The sequence below is a fragment of the Lemur catta genome, chromosome X, assembly GCF_020740605.2.
Source record: "Lemur catta isolate mLemCat1 chromosome X, mLemCat1.pri, whole genome shotgun sequence".
NCBI classification, from domain to species: domain Eukaryota; kingdom Metazoa; phylum Chordata; class Mammalia; order Primates; family Lemuridae; genus Lemur; species Lemur catta.
In genome coordinates this window covers 11,608,713-11,626,251 of record NC_059155.1, presented here as the reverse complement: position 1 = coordinate 11,626,251, position 17,539 = coordinate 11,608,713, and the positions used below count along the sequence as shown (strand labels likewise).

Sequence of the window (17,539 nt, the reverse complement as noted above, 5' to 3'; positions counted from 1 at the left end):
TTCTGGGCCCTCGAACCCAGGTGCTGCTCTATCTGTTGAATTTCTGTTATATAAACACAAGGGCACTTACTGTGCTGGCACTATCCTTTTAATCATCTGTATTCCCACATGAGTAAGTGAAGTAGCTACTTTGGTGAAGCTACTGATAAAAACCAAGAGGGAATCACTTTCCCGCCATGTCCCTATTCTCCTTTTTTCCTGGGACTTGAAGGAAGATGATGCTTTCTCTTTCCCAGTTGCTGGTTTAATAGCATCCTTTAGGCCCAGTAGGCTGAGTGCCGAGTTGGGCTGGCTGGCAGCCAGCAGCTACCGTGGGACAATAATATAGAGCTGGCCTGACTTCTTCCTCCCTCCACAGAGTCCAGGTCCGGAGTGGGCTGGGGCTTTGGACTCTGGGGTTAAAGTCCAGATGAGGTTGGGAGCATGCCTGTTCCCTACGGGCCTTTGCTAAAGCACAACAGTTGGCACTGGGGCTTCTGTTCTGGGATGAACGTGAGGGCTGATGGAGGAAACACATCTTAACTTTGGACCTAGGTCCTAACGGTCTACAGGACCTGGAACTGATAATTCCTACACTGGAACCTGAGCTGAGGTCTCTTCAGTGGTGCCCTTCCCTTCCTAGGGGTCATGAGACAAGATGTGCCCACCAGTCCTAGAACTTTGCTGGGGTAGTGGCAGCTCAGTGAAGTTGGGCAGAGCTGTGAGGCTCGCTGTACCTCACCCCACCCACCAAGAGCATCTAACAGTCTAAAATGCCAAGAAACTGGGCCCAAGCATTGAACCAAGCACCTGGGAAAGTAATGGCAAGTTTAAGTTCTCATGTTTCTGGGCAGAAGAGATGAGGAAGGAAGAGCAGAGGCTTTCCATATGCCTCTGCCCCTGAGCTGACTGCTTCCACCCCAAGAAGGAGAAGCACTACAAACAGTGGAGACACCATAGTGGTCCCTCTGGCTCCTGCATAGACACAGAGGCCCTGTGCTAGAGGCAGCTTGAGCCCCATCACTCTGCAGGCCCAAGGGGGCTCTCAGGAATCAGGGAGGTGGGTTCTAAAGCCATGCCAACCCATAGAGAATCCAATGAAACAGATCTGCCTTTGGAAAAGCAACAGGGGCACAACATGGAAGGTGTCCAGAGAGGCTGCAGGGCACACAGGAAGCCTGTGTCTCTCGCTGGGTGCCACTATCCCCAGAGCAAGGGGAATACTTGGGGCCCGCATTGGCTACGGTTCTGATGAGATGACAGAAACCCTTTTTTGGGCGGGGTGGGGCTACAGAGTCACCCCCAGTGCCTTCTGAAAGTGGTTCCCCCCAAACAACCCTCACTGCCACATGTGGTCCTTGACTGGGCTCCAGGTTGTTCCTTTTGCCCTCCCTTTTCCCTTTCTCCTTCTCTACCCTGCTCAGTAAGACATATAGTTTACTTGGATGCGAGTATAGAGGAGGGCCACAGGTGACACTGATAATGCTAACATGGGCTTTTCCATCATTTGGCCATCCGGAGGGTTGCTAGCATGGCTACCTCTTCAGAGCTATTCACCTGGAGACTTGCAGCAACTCACCCCCTGTTGTCTTCCTAGTTTTAGTCCGTTCCTTTGCCTTTCTATGTGGAGCTTCCTTCATATGCCTGGGGGCCACCTATCCTTTCCCAAATCTGTGTTGGTGGATTGCCATTTAATTCCTGCAGACAATGTCATGAGACGTAAACTTGGGCTTGTCATGATGGTTGTGATGAAGAGACAATGAGGTGAGAGGATGTGTGTGGGGATCCACAGCCCTCTGGGTGCTGGGTCATCCATCGGGAGTGTGTTTCTACTCTCAGACACCTCAATTTCCATCAGATGTGACTACTCAAAACCAAGACAGCCTTGAAGAGAGAAGAAATAGCCAAGCAGCGAGCAAATGGGTTGAGAGTATTCAGCATGTGAGGAGGGTGACTACTGGGTGTCAGACTCACCTTCGCCTATGATGTGTGGGTGCTGGGGTGGGGGAGCAGTTACTGTGTATACGTGAGCCTTAAGTCTGATATGTGGAGCACCTTCCCTTTGAGTCACCTTTCTCCTCTTCCTGCTTCAGTTCTGAGCAGCAGTGCCTGCACTGGGCTGGTTTTTTCTAAGGGTCCTGTGTGTGCCATGACCAGGATAGCTCAGAGAGGTGGCTGCATTAAGTTGCCTAACTGGAAAGCTTTCTGTTTGTAGGCTGTACTTGAACTTGTTCTTCATGACTATCCTCTCTTATCTCTAAGCCTTCTTCTGGGCCTGCACAGTCTTTCCCCACCTGAGCCTTCCATGGGCCCAGGAGAAGCCTTATTTCAGGCAGCTCTGTTGATCCTCACCATGATGAACAAAAAGAAAGCTTATATCTTCATTTTCTTTTTATTTTTCCTTTCCTTTCCTTTTTTTTTAAATTTTGTTTTGAGACAAGGTCTCACTCTGTTACCCAGGCTAGAGTGCAGTGGTGTGATCATAGCTCACTGCAGCCTCGTATTTCTGGGCTCCAGTGGTCCTCCCACTTCAGTCCCCTGAGTAGCTGGTACTACAGGTGTGTGCCACTATGGCCAGCTAATTTTTCTATTTTTGTAGAGATGAGGTCTCACTATGTTGCTCAGGCTGGTCTCACACTCCTGGCCTCGAGCAATCCTCCCACCTTGGCCTCCCAAAGTGCTAGGATTATAGGTATGAGCCACCACGCCTGGCTATATTTTCATTTTCAACCCCACTTCAACTGAGCCAGAACACTCATGAATCTCCCTGAGATCTCTGTACCTCAAAAACTTTGCTTTAGAGCCAATGTAACTCTGTAGTTGGCTCTATTTATTGCTTGTTTGCTATTTTTATTGTACATTCATTCACTGACTTGAGCACAATGTGTCATCACAGGCATACTTTGTGGAACAGACACATGTGAAGGTCAGGTGTCTTTCCCACTCTGCGTGCCAGGTAGGATGCAGTGCTACAGGCCTGCTACTGGTAACCAGGCACCACTGGCATGGGTGAACAGTAAGGCATAGAAGTTCCTCCCTCTGTGTCTCCAGGGTCCAAAGGGCCTCTGGCACTCTGAAAACAGAGGCTGAGCCCTACCTGCCTTGCTCATTGGAGGTGGAAGAGGCTGGTTGGCAGGCCTGGAAAAGATCATCTTCCTGGAATCCAGCAGGAGGCGGCAATACCCCGCAATCAGGCAGGCAAAGTTGGTGGCTTCGGGCCACTCCATCAACAGTACCAGAGGCTGCAGGAGAATTGAGAAGAAACATAAAGACATGGAAAGGAGGGAGGTAGGTACATTTTTGGAAGGATGATAGATAGCAAAGAAAAGATGGCTTGCTTAGCTATGAGAACCGTACTTTCTGAACCCCAAATTGAGGCACATGGCCTGACAAATAGTTCTTCTGATCTGGGAATTTCTTTGTAGTAAACTCTTACCCAGGTATCGAAATTAAATCAACCTTTAATTATACATTTAATGAACCACCTTTACTGCAAATGACTAAAATTATATAACATGTGACTACTGTGTTGGCTGTATGTGTGTTTGTCAGAGCTTGGCAGATGTGTGGGCTAACTGGGGTGAAGCTGGGAGTCTAGGCTAGACTGCAGAATGGCCTGGTACACTCTTGACTCTAAGCTCCTTGGGTGCAAGAATAATCTCTTGCTCACCTCCACATGCCCCCTTACAATACCCAGAACAGCTCCTTGGACATAGAGGATACTATTTGGAATCAAGTCCTAACTGTGTCTTTTGGACCAAAGTGTTTCTGGCCCGCCCTGCTCAGAGCTTCATACTCTATCCCCTTTCCCCTGTTTCCCAGCATCACCTCATGATGTTAACTGGTGCTTCTTAAAAGAGCTCCTTGGTTAAAAGTGTTTGTGACACAGAGTTAAATGAAGCTATGCAGATAGTTTTACTATGGCAATTCTTAAGACCCTTTAATATATTAATGTGCACTGTGAAACTTCAAAAGAAAGGCTTTAGTATTCCAAGTTTATCTGACCACAAACATCTATTTATTTTTATAGAACATCTCATGGTAATAGGGTTGTTGTAGTTGTTTTTAACCCACCTTGGAAAATACTTGCATACTCTGTTGACTTCTGTTCCTAACCCTAAATCAGTCAGATTAGCCCGGGGGTTAACTGCTTCAAAGACGAGGCAATGCTATACAAAAAAATCAGCACCTTTTCAAGAAAATTTCCTAATATCTGTACTAGAATTTAAAAAGTGTGGCTTGATTGAGCCTGGGTCAGACTGAAGTCAGCTATGGGGGTGTTCTCCTTGGAACAGGGCAGTGGTCTCCAGATAAAGACCCCTGATGATTGACTAAAGAGGGAGCCATGGGGCTATAGGTTGCCTAGGCCTGGGGCTCCCAGACCAGGCATTAAGAGCTGAAGGAATTAAGCAGAGGGAATGAGACCCTTCTCTGACCAGTGAGGAGGCTGCTGCAATAGGAGAGGTGATTAGGGCCTCCACTAGGGTAGTGGCCATTCCAGTATAAAGGAAGGAACATCATACAGACTTGATAGAACTTGGTCACCAACTAGATTAGCCCCCTTTGTCTGTATCATTATCATCTGGGGAACAATTCGGAATCCAAACCAGCTCAGTTGTTAGATAAAGTTGTACCAGTTTTCTTTGCTGTCTCCCTGGATCCCAACATACAGCCTGAGTTGAATTCTTTGTAGTTCATATATTCTTATTTTTTTTTCTTTTAACCGTGAGATACTTGCTTTTGATGTAGTTCATATGGATCAGGGGTCGATGCACATTTTCTATAAAGGGCTAGATAGTAAATATTTTAGGCCATGAGGGCCACAGTTTCTGTCACAACTCTGCCATTGTATGTAGTGTGAAAACAGCAATGGATAATCTGTAAACTAAACAAATGAGTATGATTGTGTTCTAATAAAACTATATTTACAGAAACAGGCAGGTGGGATTTGGCTTATGGGCTATAGTTTGCCACCTGATCTAGAAGTGAGATTTCTTTCCAGCTAGATACAACTGCATTTATTCATCACACATCTCAACTTGTTACATTTGCTGACAGACAGCAAACTGCTGACAGACAGCCTTCTCTTTTGGAAATTCTTCTCTTGGCTTCTGTTTCTGTGAAGTGACACTGTGTTCTGGGTCTGTAATCTCTAACCATCTTTGGCTGGCTCTTCCTGTGGAACCTCTCCACCCTATCTATGCCCCAGGCTCAGGCTACAATTGTCAATTCTTCTCCCTCAGGGTGGCAGTTTTCACCTCTATGGTGGCCGAATCCAAAATTCCAGTCTATTTCTCCCTTGAATTGTTTTCCTATCTCCAAACTCATATGGTGCTATGTCTATACCACACAATTTTGTGCCGGATCAAATACTATCTTGAATTGTATAATAATTATTGTACATCCAATTACAATGCATGCCACAGTAAGGCATTTGGACTCTGCCCCACAGGCAACAAGTAAGCGATGCTCCTATAGAGTTGATGCAATACCATTGTGAGGAAAAAGGAACAGTCTCTACCCTGAGGAACAATGGCTCTTTTCTCCAGTGAGAAAGGGGTTGGAGATGAGGTATTACTTTTGAGTCATTATTAGGAAGGGACAAAGGAGATGTTTATATCTCAAGCTAATAAACACTTCTCAGTCACAAAAGAATGGTCAACCATACATACAACAAAATGGATGGAAAGGGGATGGATTTTGGGGGTGGGAAGAGAGTCAGATACCCCTTCCCACTGCACCCCTGCCACCAATTGGCAGAAGGGTACAGAGAGGCTGGGTGTGGATGGCTGCTACCACCATTACCATTAAGGCCCAAGATTCATTAGGCCTTAGGAGCATTCACAGACATCACCACCATCCCTACTGCCACTGCTTTATTTCAGACCTTATCATCTTCCTCCCAGACCAAAACTTCCCAAGGTACGTGTGAATGGGTGACAAGTATGCTGAGATCCTGAGCCCCTCAGCCTCTGGGTCCTATTGCCTCTGGCCACAAGCTGCCTTATCTGTGTGTGTTTGTATGCCTCTTCTGTTTGTATGTTTTGTCATACAAATTGTGACATGTACCCATGATATGGAAAAGGTTGGGATACACTAACCTAAGACCTCCAATAGCCTCCTGATTGGGCTCTCTGCTTCTAGTCTCTTCCCACTTAGCTCCACTTCACCTCCATATTGCTATCTGAGGGGTCTTTCTAAAGTACAGTCTCACTGTCATTTAAAATTTTCACTAGCTCATCACCTATAGGATAAAATGCAACTGCCTTACCATGGTACACAAGCCCTTCAGGACCTGGACCCAACCTCCATCTCCAACCTTATCTCCCATTAGCTCTGCCAGTGCTGTCCTCCTGTCTGTCCCTCATCCTATGCTCCAGCAAGGACATTTGCAGCTCGCTTGATCTTTCACACCTTCATACCTTAACCTATGCCGCTCTCTCTGGCTGAAAGGCTCCTGTGCCCTGCTTTTTCCACCCAGCAAGCTGCTACATATTGGCTAGTGCCTCCTGGAGAGCATGAATGACTGAGAGATGCATCCATTCATTCCAGAACAGGGCCAACCCAGTTCCTGCCCTCATGGAGCTTACAATCTAGCAGGAAATAAGACATGAACCAAATAATCACGCAAATGACTATGACTGCAAGGTGTGATAAGCACTTTGAAGGAAACATAGGGAGAGCTACAAGAACACAGAATGTTCTGGAGCACTCTGTGGGTGGGTGGGTGTGGACATGTGTGCGTGCATGTGTGTGTATGTGTGTGTGTGTGACTAATTTGGTTTCAGAAGCTGGAGAAAGCTTTAAGGAAATGACATTGGCTGACAAATAGAATGAGGGACTATTTGACCAAAGTATAGGCTGAGTGGCTGACTGACTGAAGGACAGGCAGGCAGGCTGGCTGGTTGCAAGACTCACTCCTGCCTAGGCTGACGAGCGCGCTGCAGGGTAGGCACAATGCCTATGGGCCTCACATTCTGGCGGCTTAGCTACCTGGCTGGCTGCTTGGCTGGCTGATGGACAGAATTACTGACTGACTGGAAGCTGGGAGATTAACTGGCCGATTGGCTTAGTTGTCTGACTTCTGTTTCCCCCTTTGCCCCCGATGTAGCCCAATGTTGGTAATAAAACAGCAGAAGGCAAAATCCTGCGCACAGAGAGGGCCAAGCACATCCCCAGCTGGCTCAGCACAGCATGCATGGCAGAGCACATCAGGAACCTCTCCTCAGCGTCCCCAGATGGCTAACTAGGCCCTGGCACGGGCCAAATGCCACTTGTAAAAGCAACACAGATGCACTTTTTGCCAGCAGGGGTAAAAATCAAACCAAAGGCAGGCAAGCCAAGAGTTTGGATAGATTTCTTAGAAACCTTCAAAAATAACATTTTATTTTAAATAGGATTTTAATGATCTCGGCATCCAATGGAATGCTTGTCCCTACGGAAAGCACTAGAGCAATAAAGCTCAAACATGAGAATAGGAGACACAGTGGGCCACAAGAGATCCCTTGGGACATTGCTTTGATGGCTTCTTTCCCTGCCATGTGATTCTGTGGTAATGGGGTATGGTAATGGCCCAGTGGTGTCTCAGTCCCAGGCTGCTATCTCTTGGAGAAAGATATTTCAATACTACCTCATGTTTGCTCCACTAAGAGCAATTAAGCTGAGTGAAAATTATAACTATGCCCAGGCCATCTTCCAGTGGAAAAGGAGAATGGAGTTTCAGGCATGAACGAGCCAGGAGAAGGTACAGCAGGGATTGATTTGACATGTTCCAGCCATATCTCCTTCCCAGGGTGCCCTGGGCACTCTCAGGCACCCCGCACTTTGCGATGCCAACTAAGGAGGGGATTGGCCTTGGGGTAGCCTCGGCTCACTCTAGCATCCCTGAAAACAGGAAAAGGATGGGACTCCAGGGGCCTGGAGGGGCAAGGGTACAAGATGATGGTCCCTGAGACCTAGAGGGCCAGCACATTTGTGTTCTTGCCTCCGCAGCACAGGGAAAGGGTATTTGGGCACAGGCAGACAATTTGGGAGCAAGGCAGAATATCGCTTAAGGCAGTGGTTCTCAGGCCAGATACACATCAGTAGGAAAGACCTGTATACCCCTGGGCCCACCCCCAGAAATTCTGATTTAAATGGTCTGGAAGAACCTGGGCATCTAGTGGTTTTAAAATCTCCACACATGATTATAATGTGCGGTCAGAGCTGAGAATTGGTTTAAATGAATAATTTTAATAATTATCACCAGGCCCTTCCGGAATATTCCCAGAGCAGAGGGGAAGTGGGCCAAGTCTGGTTTGTAACTTCCACGTCTCCTATTAGGGATGCTTAGCAGCCTTGCTTCAGGGCACCTCTGCAGTCGGGCGCTGCTAAACATCTCACAATGAGTTCTTTCAAGTCCTGATTGATAGCGGTGGCCAATTTCCCTGGTGTACATGCTCCCTCCATGGCTGCTTTCGAGCTATCAATGTGATGGCACTGAACGCACAGTTGGGAGAGATGTGGCCAACTGGCTGTGGCATGCTGTGTGAGCTGGCTCCAGCGCACCACTGACGCCGTGGGCAGACTCCTGCTAAGCCCAGGGAAGCCATTCTCCAACTAGAAGCTTCCCAAACCCTGTTCCCCCAACTCCTTCCTAGGGGCATCTCTCAGTAGCCACAGATATTACTGGCATAAACTGCCTCCAGGAAGCTTTCCTTAACACCCCCAGCCAGAATCTTGCCCTCCTCTGTATTCCCCTAATACTCTCTTGCTATACCTCTTCTATGGCACCTCCTTTGGTCTGTCATGTGTTTGTGCGTTTCTTTCCTACAAGATGGTAAGCTTCGTGAGGGCAGGGAACCATGGGTGGTTTTTTTCCTTTCTTTTTTTTAAAAAAAAATCTGTGTATCCCCTATTGTGTTTAGCATGCTTCTTAGCAATAGTATTAATAAGTTCATACTAAATGACTGTCAAGTGGAAACCTTGACTTTTTTTTTCCTCCCTCAATCATCCTCTTTTCCTTTTACCACGATATCATCCATCTTGCCTCTGCTGTGCACATAGCACCATTCTACGGTGCACTTGGGATCCGTGCAGTAGGCAGCAGGGTTAGGTGTGATGTGAGAAGACATGTGCAGTGTCTGTGCAAGAGTGGTGCGTGGCGGAGGATGTGCATGCATATCTCACTGATTCTGCATGTTTCGCATCCGCTTTTTCTTTCTCATTACCACTGCTGTCCCTCCAGCTCGGGCCCTTATCCCTCCACTCCTGAACTAGTGCCCTGGTCTTCTCCTTGCTGCCCTGGCTCCACACTAGGCTTGCTCCCACCCACCTTGCACCCTGGTCCAAGCCAGCTTTCATTCAGTCACCCCTCTGCTCAAGGACCTACCATGGAATCCCACTATTCTACCACATTGACTCGAAATTCCTCAGACTGGCCTTCGAGGCTTTTAACGAACTCATTCTGCCCACCCCCAATCTCCCTACTCTCCTTTCTCGGTATTCTCTCTAGTCAAGCAGCTATGCTTACCGACCTGCACATATGGCTTGCTTATTTCTGTGCTTGCTCCTTGCCTTTGAACACATCCCACTTCTCCCTGCTAATTCATGCCTATCACTTCAAGATCCAGCTTAAAACACCCTCTTGTGGGAAGCCAGTCTGGTTAACTCCTTCCTGTTCTTTTCTTCCATGTTCCACACCACACTTAAGTATAACATTTACTTCGTATTACTTTTTCTTTACTGCTGTTTTGCTTTTGGAGAAATAACAGGTCTCATTTGTTGAGTACTTAGGATGTTCCAGGCAGTGTGCTAAGACGTTTTATGTACATTTTCTCATTTTACCCTGACAATGACCCTTTGAGATAGGCACTCCATTTTGCAGTTGAGGGAATCAGGGTTCAGAGAGGTTAAGATGTTTTCTCAAGGCCATAGGACTTGGAAGTAGTAGAGCTGGGATTTGAACCTGGTCTATCTGATTCCAGAGTTCTATAGATGTTCTAAAGCTGTTTTTAAGGCAGGCCATGTGTCTTTGTGAGTCCAGTCTCCCTAATAAGAGTGTAGCCTCTCTAGGGCAGCATTCATGCCCACAACTGTGTCTGGATTACTCCCAGAAAGAAGCACAGTGCTCCTCACTCAGGCAACACCCACCGATCCCCCGGTCATCCTGTCTCCTCTCAGGGCTCTGGTCATATAGATCTCAAACCTGTGTGTTCTCAAACTGGTTGCACTGCATGATCACCTGGGAAACTGAAAAAAAAAAATGCTGATACCCAGGCTGCACCCCTGATCAATTAAATCATAATCTCTGGGAGTAGGATCCAGGCATCTGTTTTTTTAAGGCTCTCAAGGAAATTCTATTGTGCAGCCAATGTTGAGAATCACAGAAGACGGCTCAGTTGGAAAGCCGTTTTTCTGTTTTAAACCCCTTTTATTTCTCAGGAATCCACATGTCCCCTGCATGCCTTGTCTTTCCTCCCTCTTCCCTGCCAGTCCATTGGGCCTCTACCCAACAACATCTGAGGAGAGCAGCCACCATTGGTCGAGGAGGTAGCCAAAAGCCAATTAAATTTGGCTCCAAGCAGGTTCCTAAACCAATGGGAATCCTATGAATCACAGGTGGAGAAATTAACATATTAAAACTTTCTGGGTTTCACCAATACAAAAATAAAGCAAATAATTCAGTCTTTTAGAAACAGCAAACACTCCACCTCTTAATCGGCTAACAACATCTCCCCCTGGGAAATCCTTTAAGAAAGGAAAGTTGCATCTCCTCTAAGAGCTTCCGCCAGCTGGCAGGCAGGCCTGCCCCCAGCCCACACTGGTCACTGGTATTCAAACAGGAGAGCTGTGGAGGGGGTGGCTGGCCACGGCTGCCAGACTTTGCACAGGTGACAGCTGCTTGCCAGTCCAAAGGAGCTGGTCTATGGGAAAGGTTCTAAGGTTCTGGAAGAGATGGATTCCAGGAGGTGAAATAGGGATTAAGCTCCGCCTGCTCCCCCTCTCCCCAGGTGCCCTAGGGTGTTGTGTCCATGGGCTCAGACACCCCCCCTCCATGATTCCAGGTGTGTGTGCACCTATGGCAGGGCCCCCCATCAGTGTGCACAAAGAATAGGTAGAGTTGAGGCAAGATATTCATCCTTTCAGCCTCTGGGACAGCCAGGCAGGGCCTGGGATGGATAGAGTCTCTGAGGCTACTCCACTCGCTCCAATGTTCCATGCGAATGTCATTTTCTATGTGTGCTATGACACGAGAAAGATCAGAAAGCAAAGGCCTGAGGCTAGCTCCAAGTTCTCCAAGTCCCCTGCCCTGTGCTGAAGACCTGTCTCAGGTTGATCTGACACTCCCTAGCCTTCCCTAGTGCTGGCGGAATTATTATGTGGTCAAAACAGCATGTCCCAGAGGGTTGAGAAGGGAAAGAAAGATGAGCCCCAAAGGGTCCAGGGTCTGAACCTCTTCAGAATCACTGAACCTCACCTAACAGGCTCAAATTCTCTTTCTCAAGTTTACTTCTTCCTCTGTTCCCAAGGCCTGTTTCTGGACAGAAGTAGCCCCTCGAAGCAGGGCTTACCTTGGCATCCATGATGCTGGTCTCCACCCGGGCCACGCCCTGGTTCTCCCGGAACAGCTGGATCTTGCTGATCTTGCTGAACTCGGACAGCACAGTGGTGAGGTTGGTTTTGAGGTCAATAACATGGCTGATGCCGTGACGGGGTCCCACCAGGAGAGTGGTGGCTGACTGCTTCTCGTCCTGATTTGCAAGCATGTGGCAGGCAGCATTCACAGAAAGAAGGGGTGGAGGAGGTGGGGAGAAGAGGCAGGAGGAGGAAATAGAAAACATGCATTGGACTGGTTCTGCTGGGAGGATCTGGAAATATCTGGGCCTCAGTGCCAGGGCAAGAGGACAACGTTGAGGGGAAAATGGTTTGGGACTCCCCTGTTCCCAGGGTAGGGCCCCAGATCATCAGTTTCGATGGACACCTTAGCCTCAGCAGCAGGGCTGGCTCTAGCAATATCATTAAGTAGGTGAGGTTTGTTTGGGTGTCTTTAGAGCACCCACCCCTACCAAGCCCCAGGGACTTTCCATTTTTTGCTGCAGGCCATTCAAGGCCACCCCCCTCACCTGTGCTCTACCTGACCAGGTAGCATCCTGGTCTTAACCCTCCCCCCACCAACAGCCACTCAAACTTGCACGTCTCACCCCGTGCCAAAAGCTAAACTGGCCCAGTAACTCTGCCTAAGGTGTTAACGGGTGATTGGGCACTTCATGGGGGCCTCCCTCCCTAACAGGACATTTGCCCTTAATAGGCACTCCAGCAGTCTGAACTGAAAGGAATGGCCAAAAGGAATTTCAGCAGTGGCAGGTGGGTGGAAGAAAGATTTGAGGGTGTGTGGGGGTAGAGGGAGGGGACGGTGGGCTCTCAATGTTCTGCAAATCCCAGTATGTAAATGGATGCCTCTAGGCCTGGTAGACTGGATCTCCTTAAGTGGTCCTGACAGACTTCTTGGAGCAATCAGGCCTGAGCCCTCTGCCAGCCTATTCCCTGGCATTAACATCACCCTGAGGAACCTCTTGCATCTGCCTATAAACACTTTGATAAGTGGCTTTCCACCAGTGTGCTGCACTAGCATGACAGTGCTCCTGGGAGCAAGACAAGCACCTGGATCCAATCAGCAAGATGATTTGAATTTCCTTTCTGCAGGGTAAACTAGCCTGGGGCACAGTCTTAAGGGTGAGACCAGCTGTGCCCGCCCCAGGGTGTTTTTTGTCATAGCCTAGTGCCAGGCCAAGCAGGGGGAAGTATAAGGACTCAGGAAAGCTGGGGTCGGGGACTTCGGGAGTAAGTAGAAGGGAAACAAAAGAGAGCAGGGGTTGGCAAACTGCAGCCCGTGCACCAAATCTAGCCCACTACCTGTTTCTGTATGGCCCACAGGCTAAGAATAATTTTTACATTTTTAAATGGTTGCGGGAAAATATCAGAAGGTCCATGTCTTGTGACATGTGAAAATTCAAGTTTTCATGTCCATAAATAGTTATTGGCACACAGCCATGCCCATTTATTTCTGCATTGTCTACGGCTGCTTTCTCGATGTGACAGCGGGGCCAAGTAGTTGCCACAGAGACCTGTATGGTGCCCTGCAAAGCCTAAAATCTTTACTGTCTGGCCCTTTATGGAAAAAGTTTGCAGACCTCTAAAATACAGGAAGGGGGACATAAAAGGGCCATGAAGGGATGCTGAAAGCAAATACCTCCTACTTTATCATTTTACCAGAGGCAGGGCCAGAGCACCACGGGGAGGGAAAGGTAGAAGGAGGAGGAAGTGGAAGGAAGGTCTTTAGAAATATCTGCCCCTCCTGCCCTGCCACCCAAGGACAAGAGCCAACAGAGGGCTCCCTCCTGGCTTCCCGCACCCAGCCACACTGACCAGGCCCACAGTGTTGAACAATACGCCAGTGAAGGTCGGAAGTTCATTCAGAATTCGAAGATACTGGAGCTTTGCCTGAGTTGCAGAGCCCTGTGGAAACAACCCACCCAGAAATATGAGAAGCCCGAAGAGCACAGGAAAAGCAAACCCACATTCTCAAAGAGGAGTCTCAGCATCCTGGGACAGGCACTAGTCAGCAAGCCACACTGTGAGGAGACCCTCTGTAAAAACCGCAGGAAGCTTTCAGTTTGCACAGCTCTTACCTCGAGCATCCCTGCTCCTTCCTCCTGATCCTCGTTCCTAAAGCATCCAGCTGACTCATTTTGTTCTTCGGTTCATTCCGACCCTTTCCGCAAGTGTGACACCCTACCTAATCTATACCTCCCTGTTGAGACCCTTTGGACCCCTAGAGTCACCTAGATACTGGCCATACCCAACCAGGGGTCCCACTTGATGCATTTAATACTGAGCACCGAAAGCCCCAAACCTGCTCTTCATCTAGCATTCCTGGTTTCCATCAGCATCTCCTGGGGAATTGAGCTGGAAACCTGCGAGTCACACTGGACTGCTCCTTCCACCTCTCATCTGTGTGCCACTGGTCACCAAATCATCTTGATTCTACCCTCTGACACATATCTGTCCCTCTTCTCTTCTCTAGCCCCACAGTCACTGCCTTGACATCCCCACCTGTGTCAAGGTGACCTCCAGGTTACCTTCAGGACTGACATTCTTTTCACTCTTTCCCTCCAGTGCCTCCACACAGAGGGAGCATCCTAAAACATAAGTTTATTTATTTATTTACTTAGAGACAGGGTCTTGCTCTGTCACCCCGGCAAAAGTGCAGTGGCATCATCATAGCTCTCTGCAACCTCCAACTCCTGGGCTCCAGCCATCCTCCTGCCTCAGCCTCCCCAGTAGCTGGGACTACAGGTGCGCACCACCACACCCAGCTAATTTTTCTATTTTTTTGTAGAGATGGGGTCTCGGGGCATCTCACTATGTTGCTCAGGCTGGTCTTGAACTCCTGGCCTCAACAGATCCTCCTGCCTTGGTCTCTCAAAGTGCTGGGATTATAGGCGTGAGCCACCATGCCCCATCAGCTTCCTGCTTAAACCCTTCAATGGCTCCAGGCTGCCTACAGGATGAAGTACAAGCCCTTTCCTTGGCACACAAGGCCCTCCATGGACTGGCTCCTTTCTCCTCTCTTGCTCCTACCCCCACCCCTTGTATACCCCTTGCACTCTCTGTACTTGCTTAGGCTGAACTGTTTGCATTTCTTTCCTTGCACCAGGGTCTCTGATATCTCTGGGCCTTTGTACAGACGGATCTCTCTGCCTGGGAAAGTCTTCCTCTTACTACCCATGGCCACCAATTCATCTAGACACACTCCTACCTGTCTGTCCTTCAAGACCCAGCTCTGGCATCAAATACACCAATTCCTGGCCTCTTCCACTCCCTTGAGCTGGGCCTGGTGTTCCTTCTCTGAGCTTCCAAAGTGCCCGCGCCTATCGCACTGTGTGGGATTGACTATTGTGTTTCCTCACTAGACTGTGCCTGACTGAGGACCAAGCCCAGGCCCCCTTCATCTTTGTATTTCCAGCTGGAGCACTGGGGCGCCTCAGAAAATGTTAGCTGAGGAGACGTTGGTGAGCACTGGTGCTCTCAGCTGAGAAGAAAACAATCTGATTAAATATGCACAGCAAGGTGGGAATGGCTGAACTCCCAGGGGAAATTTGCATCTTAAAAGAGAAGCTAGTTGGGAATAGGAGGAATCTGAAAGGGGTGGGAATATCTGGGGGCGGCTGTGTCCCGTGTCTACATCTGCACGCTGATTCTCCTGCTTCTTGCCACCCTCCTGCTTCTCAGGCAGGAAGCACAGCAGACTGAGCCTTAGGAGCCTAAGCAGGGCCTGTAGGGCTCTGGGCAGCAGGGAGTGGGAGGCCCTCAGAGCACTACAAGGTGGAAGCAGTGACCTGAGCCCTTGACACTGGGCGGTGACCCATTCTCCAAATCAGGCCTTGTCCCTTAACTCTCCCCTAACCCCTGAGCTGGGTTTTTATCTCCCAGAATTCCATATTCCAAGACGGATAAATTAGAAAGCTGTTGAGGGACAGAGCAGTCATTTCCATAGAAAACACGTGCCTCCCCAGGGTTCAGGGTTCAACATCTTCCACATGACAAGTGCTCAGTCAGCACTGATTAATTGGTGAAAGGACCCAAGAATTATTTCCTCCTACACCTTAGCTCCTTTGCATTGAGGGCCCTGAGCTCTCTCAGTGACATGCAACTGAGCTGTCTCTGCGGGAGGCTCACGCCTCTCCATAACTGCTCCCATACCTGGCCAAGCTGGATGTGCACGTAAGTCAAAAACAGTGGTGAGGATCCCCAGAGGATCAGACCCTGCTTGAAAGCCTCCTAGGATCCCCCTGTGGCCAGCAGTGCCACAGTAGTAGCACGGTGTGCCCAGTGGCCTACTTTGGGTACCTTGGTGTCACAGGAAGGATGTATTTGGTGAGCCTTCAGTTGCTGAGAGAGAGATTTCCAGAGGTTCTTCTCTTTGATGCACTGCAGGAGGGAGGGGGGAAGAAAGGGTTCCAGGCCCCACTCCTTCCTAAAAGCAGAAGAAAAGTAAGAGATTAGTGAGAGAGACATAGTGGGGCAGAGAGAGGAAGATGGTAGGACAGAAATTGAAAGTGAGAGGTGGAGGTGGGAGACAAGAGACTGGGAGAAAGAGAAAGAGGGATGGGGGACCAGCGAGTAACATTGGTCACTGTTTCCCAATAGAAGCTGTAGCTCTAGGGCCTCACGGTCTAGGTGTGAGGAACTCCAACTTTCACTCCCATCCCGTGCCCTACGCTTCTGAAAAAGCGCAGCATAGCTCAACCAGTGTATCGTTTCCCTGCACAACTATTTGCCCCATCCCGAAAGGCCCCAGCACAACTCACTCCACATTCTTCAGCGAGATCTTCTGACTAGGTCGAGTGGCTGAGACAGTGATATAGATGTGGAGGGCAGCAAGGCCCAAAAGCATCTCTGGCTTGGGCTCCATTCCAAAGCGTTCTCGGATAACATCGTTCCGACTCTGCGAGAGAGGGCAGTCCAAGCCCATCAGTTAAAGGAGACGTTCCCTCCCCATCCCCTGATCTACTCCCTTACATCCCAGTAAAGAATCATGGTGTCAGTAAGGCATGTTAGATCAAGGGATAGAGGAAGGTGCTGCCCTTGGGGAAGAGAGACAGAGGAGCCTTGGGTCTCAGAGACACTATTTGCTTTATTCAGCAGGCAGTGGACAGCCTTGTTCTCAGTGACAGGTGCACACAATGGCAAGGCACAAGTGGGCAGAAAGTTTAATTCACCACAAAAGCAAGACATGGGACCACTCCCTATCTTTCCTCCTCTTACAAAAAATGCTCCCATTTATTCTTGGGGGTCTATACTCACCCCCCAGCCATACAAGCCTTCTCTACTAGCTCAGATGTACACAGGGTAGAAAGACATTGGAGCGGGACTCTCCACAGGGCTCTGGTCCAGAAGCCCAGGGTGAGAAATGGATTGCAGGGATGGGGCAGATATTTTGTTCCTTGGGGTCCGAAGGACAAAAACATTGATGAGTCAATCTTCCCTATGCTATCCTAGAGGGAGGTCCCCTGGAACTGCTGGCCAAGGGTATGATAACCCCTAAACCCTGAGAGTCACAGCTCCAGCTATCAATGAGTCAGCCTTGGTTAGACCAGTTGCCTATTTTGTTGAAGTGGAACCAGGATAGGCTAAAGGACTAGGGAGCCACAGCGGTATCAGTATAGTATAGGAGAGGGTGGAAAAGGCATACTTCGCCAGTGATAATCCATGTAGAAAATCTAATGGAATCTACAAAAAATTACTAGAACTACAGTTGTCCCTTATTACCCAGGGGGGATTGGTTCCAGGACCCCTGTAGATACGAAAATTCATGGATGTTTAAGTCCTTTACCAAAATGGCATTGTATTTGCACATAACCTATGAAAATCCTCCTGTATACTTTAAATCACCTCTAGATTACTTATAATATCTAATACAATTTAAATGCTATATTAATATAGCTATAAACTATAACTAATAGTTATTACACTATATTTTAAATTTTGTATTTTTTTGTTGTATTATTATTTTTTC

The 17,539-nt window shown here is 48.5% G+C and overlaps 1 protein-coding gene across 1 annotated transcript in view; it reads right to left on the bottom strand.

Moving 5' to 3' along the window:
* The window catches only part of FRMPD3 (FERM and PDZ domain containing 3), a 65,431-nt gene that overhangs the window by 12,598 nt on the left and 35,294 nt on the right, over positions 1–17,539 (bottom strand). Inside the window, exons 11-15 of the mRNA XM_045537808.1 lie at positions 16,332–16,468; positions 15,871–15,997; positions 13,387–13,476; positions 11,532–11,711; positions 3,077–3,221 (exon numbers count right to left, since the gene is read on the bottom strand). Of these exons, the coding sequence (XP_045393764.1) occupies positions 3,077–3,221; positions 11,532–11,711; positions 13,387–13,476; positions 15,871–15,997; positions 16,332–16,468 (679 nt within the window). The remainder of the gene's footprint in view (positions 1–3,076; positions 3,222–11,531; positions 11,712–13,386; positions 13,477–15,870; positions 15,998–16,331; positions 16,469–17,539) is intronic.